General features: G+C 65.6%; 1 protein-coding gene across 1 annotated transcript; it reads left to right on the top strand.

The window, feature by feature from the left end:
- Positions 1–1,446: 1,446 nt before the first annotated feature.
- LOC124992633 (keratin-associated protein 10-12-like) lies at positions 1,447–2,280 on the top strand. The gene is made up of 2 exons (XM_047563691.1): positions 1,447–1,964; positions 2,025–2,280. The coding sequence occupies exons 1-2, from the start codon at positions 1,447–1,449 to the stop codon at positions 2,278–2,280; spliced, it is 774 nt and encodes a 257-aa protein (XP_047419647.1).
- The last annotated feature ends 274 nt before the right edge of the window (positions 2,281–2,554 follow it).

Below are 2,554 nucleotides of genomic sequence, written 5' to 3'. Positions count from 1 at the left end.
GAAGATGCTGCGGACTCAGGCACTCGTGTGTCATCAGGCACTGCAAGCTGCAACGGCCAGCACCCAGGTGAGGGGCCAGGGTACAAAGCCCGCTCCCTCCTGCAGGGCTGGCCAAGTGCACCCCGCAGGGCTGCTTTGGAAGGCAGGTGGCAGCTTCTTACAGAGCTGAGTGTGGGTCCTGCAACTCCACGCCCAGGTGTTCCCTCTAGAGAAGGGGAAAAGGATCACCGTGCTAAAACGTTTACGCAGTCGCCAGGAGCCTTGGTCACAGTCCTCGCCAGCAGATGATCAGAATACCCTCAGCCACCAGCAGAGCACGCCAGGCGCAACCCACAGTGCTGAACTAGAGCCAGAGAAAGAAGCTGGTCGCCGGCCGGCTGAGTGGAAGGCCAGACCCAAAGGCCCAGTTGTGAGCTGGCACTCAGTAGTCAGCATGCTGAAGTCCAGTCTGGGCCACTCCAGGAGAGAGGGTGGCCTGGGCAGCCTGGGGTAATGGGCTGCCCCTGCTTGGTCCAGTGGTGTAGATCCGGTCTCTGCCTGTCAGAACTCAGAACCACACACCATGGACAGTGGCTGGGCAGGGGGCACTGAGGGACAGTGCCGGGGCTCTTCCTTGCGGGCCGTCCTCCCCCCCCTTGGTCTGCTTCCTGTCGGGTGCCCTCCTGGGCCTCCACGGCATGTGTTCTGAAGGGTGGCCGTCCCTTAGACCCTGGGAGCAAGTGGCAGCAGACGCCAGTCACGTCCCCTCTGGCACTGAGGACTGGGTCCTGCTGGGCACCCAGATCTGCTGAGCAGAGTTAAAAGCCCCAGGGCCCCTTTACCGCCTCCTTGAGGCTCACTGGCCTGTCCAGACCTGCAGCACCCCACGGCTCCTCTGGGTTCCAAGCCAAAGCATGTGTCCCTCCAGCTCTGGGGAGGTGTCCCTCCTCCTCCCATGCTCCCCGGAAGCCTGTCGCTGCAAGACCTGTTCCCTCCGGTCCCGCCTTGCCATGCTTCCATGGTGACATGGTGCCTGTCCCTTCTTCCATGCCTCTCACTGCCCAGCCGTCCGTGGCAGTGGCTCACCTGCGGGCAGCTGCCTGGGACACACATGCACAACGCCAGCTCCGTGGGGCCAGGCACAGGCCCTTGACCCCCGCGCCCCCTGGGTGGAGCCGCTGGACACTGGCAGGTCCAAGGGTCCATTGGTCCTGAGGTTTTGTTTAGAGGACAAGGGCCCCGGCCTGGGCCATGCTCAGTCACGGCCACGCGTTCACAGGCTGAGCAGTTCTTGTGTAAACAAGCCAGCGCTGACCAGGTTCTGGGCAGCCACAGCACCATGCGGAAGGGCTCCTGGGCCCAGCGGCAACACACGCCAGCCTGGTATAAAACCCGCCACCCAGAGCACCACACACACCCACACGCTCACTCACTCACCCACCCGCACCTCCTCCCGCCAGCACCGCCATGGCCGCCTCCACCATGTCCGTCTGCTCCAGCAACCTGAGCTACGGCAGCCGCGTCTGCCAGCCCGGTTCCTGCGATTCTGGCCCCGACCCATCCTGGCAGGTGGACGACTGCCCAGAGAGCTGCTGCGAGCCCCCCTGCTGCGCCCCCAGCTGCTGCCAGCCCAGCTGCTGCGCCCCGGCCCCCTGCCTCACCCTCGTCTGCTCCCCACTCAGCTGTGCCTCCAGCCCCTGCTGCCAGCAGTCTGGCTGCCAGCCTGACTGCTGCAGCTGCTCCCCCTGCCAGCCGTCCTGCTGCGTGCCCCTCTGCTGCCAGCCCCTGTGCTGCAAGCCCGTGTGCTGTGTGCCCGTCTGCTCTGGGCCTTCCTCCTCCTGCTGCCAGCAGTCTAGCTGTGAGCCCTCTTGCTGCTCATCCTCCCCCTGCCAGCCGTCCTGCTGCGTGCCCCTCTGCTGCAAGCCCGTGTGCTGTGTGCCCGTCTGCTCTGGAGCCTCCTCCTGCTGCCAGCAGTCTAGCTGCCAGTCCGATGGCTGCAGCTGCTCCCCCTGCCAGCAGTCTAGCTGTGAGCCCTCCTGCTGCAGCTGCTCCCCCTGCCAGCCGTCCTGCTGCGTGCCCGTCTGCTGCAAGCCCGTGTGCTGCTACAGGCCCTACCCCTGTGTGTCCCTGCTCTGCCGCCCCGTGTGCAGGCCTGCCTGCTGCGTGCCCAGCTCCTGCTCTGCCTCCTGCTGCCAGCCCAGCTGCTGCCGCGCGGCCTCCTGCGTGTCCCTGCTCTGCCGCCCCGCCTGCTCCCGCCCGGCCTGCTGCCGTGTCTCCTTGGGACAGAAGTCCTGCTGCTGACTGGCGGTGTCCCCAGGCCAGTGGGCTCAGGTCCATCCCATTGCTGGGCCCCTCACAGCCCCACAATCTGCTCCTGAGCAGGGTTAGGTGACTGGACCCCATGTGGCCCCTGTGCTGAGCCGACCCCGCCCTCCTGCCTCCTGCAGCCCTGCCTGCTCTGGGTCACCTGCCTCGTCTTCCACCTGCCAGCTCCTCTTGGGCTCAATAAACTCACTTTGAATACCTGATTCTCCTTCCTCTCCTGCTTGTGGGGACAGGGTGGGAGCAGACCTTG

The sequence above is a fragment of the Sciurus carolinensis genome, chromosome 9 (genome assembly GCF_902686445.1).
Source record: "Sciurus carolinensis chromosome 9, mSciCar1.2, whole genome shotgun sequence".
NCBI lineage: Eukaryota > Metazoa > Chordata > Mammalia > Rodentia > Sciuridae > Sciurus > Sciurus carolinensis.
This window is presented reverse-complemented; position numbering and strand designations above follow the sequence as displayed.

Bases quoted from the DNA above. Each gene is read 5' to 3' on its own strand.
- LOC124992633 (XM_047563691.1), top strand. From the start codon at position 1,447: ATGGCCGCCTCCACCATGTCCGTCTGCTCCAGCAACCTGAGCTACGGC. The intron at 1,965-2,024 runs GTCCGATGGCTG...CTCCTGCTGCAG, and splicing joins TGCCAGCAGTCTAGCTGCCA to CTGCTCCCCCTGCCAGCCGT.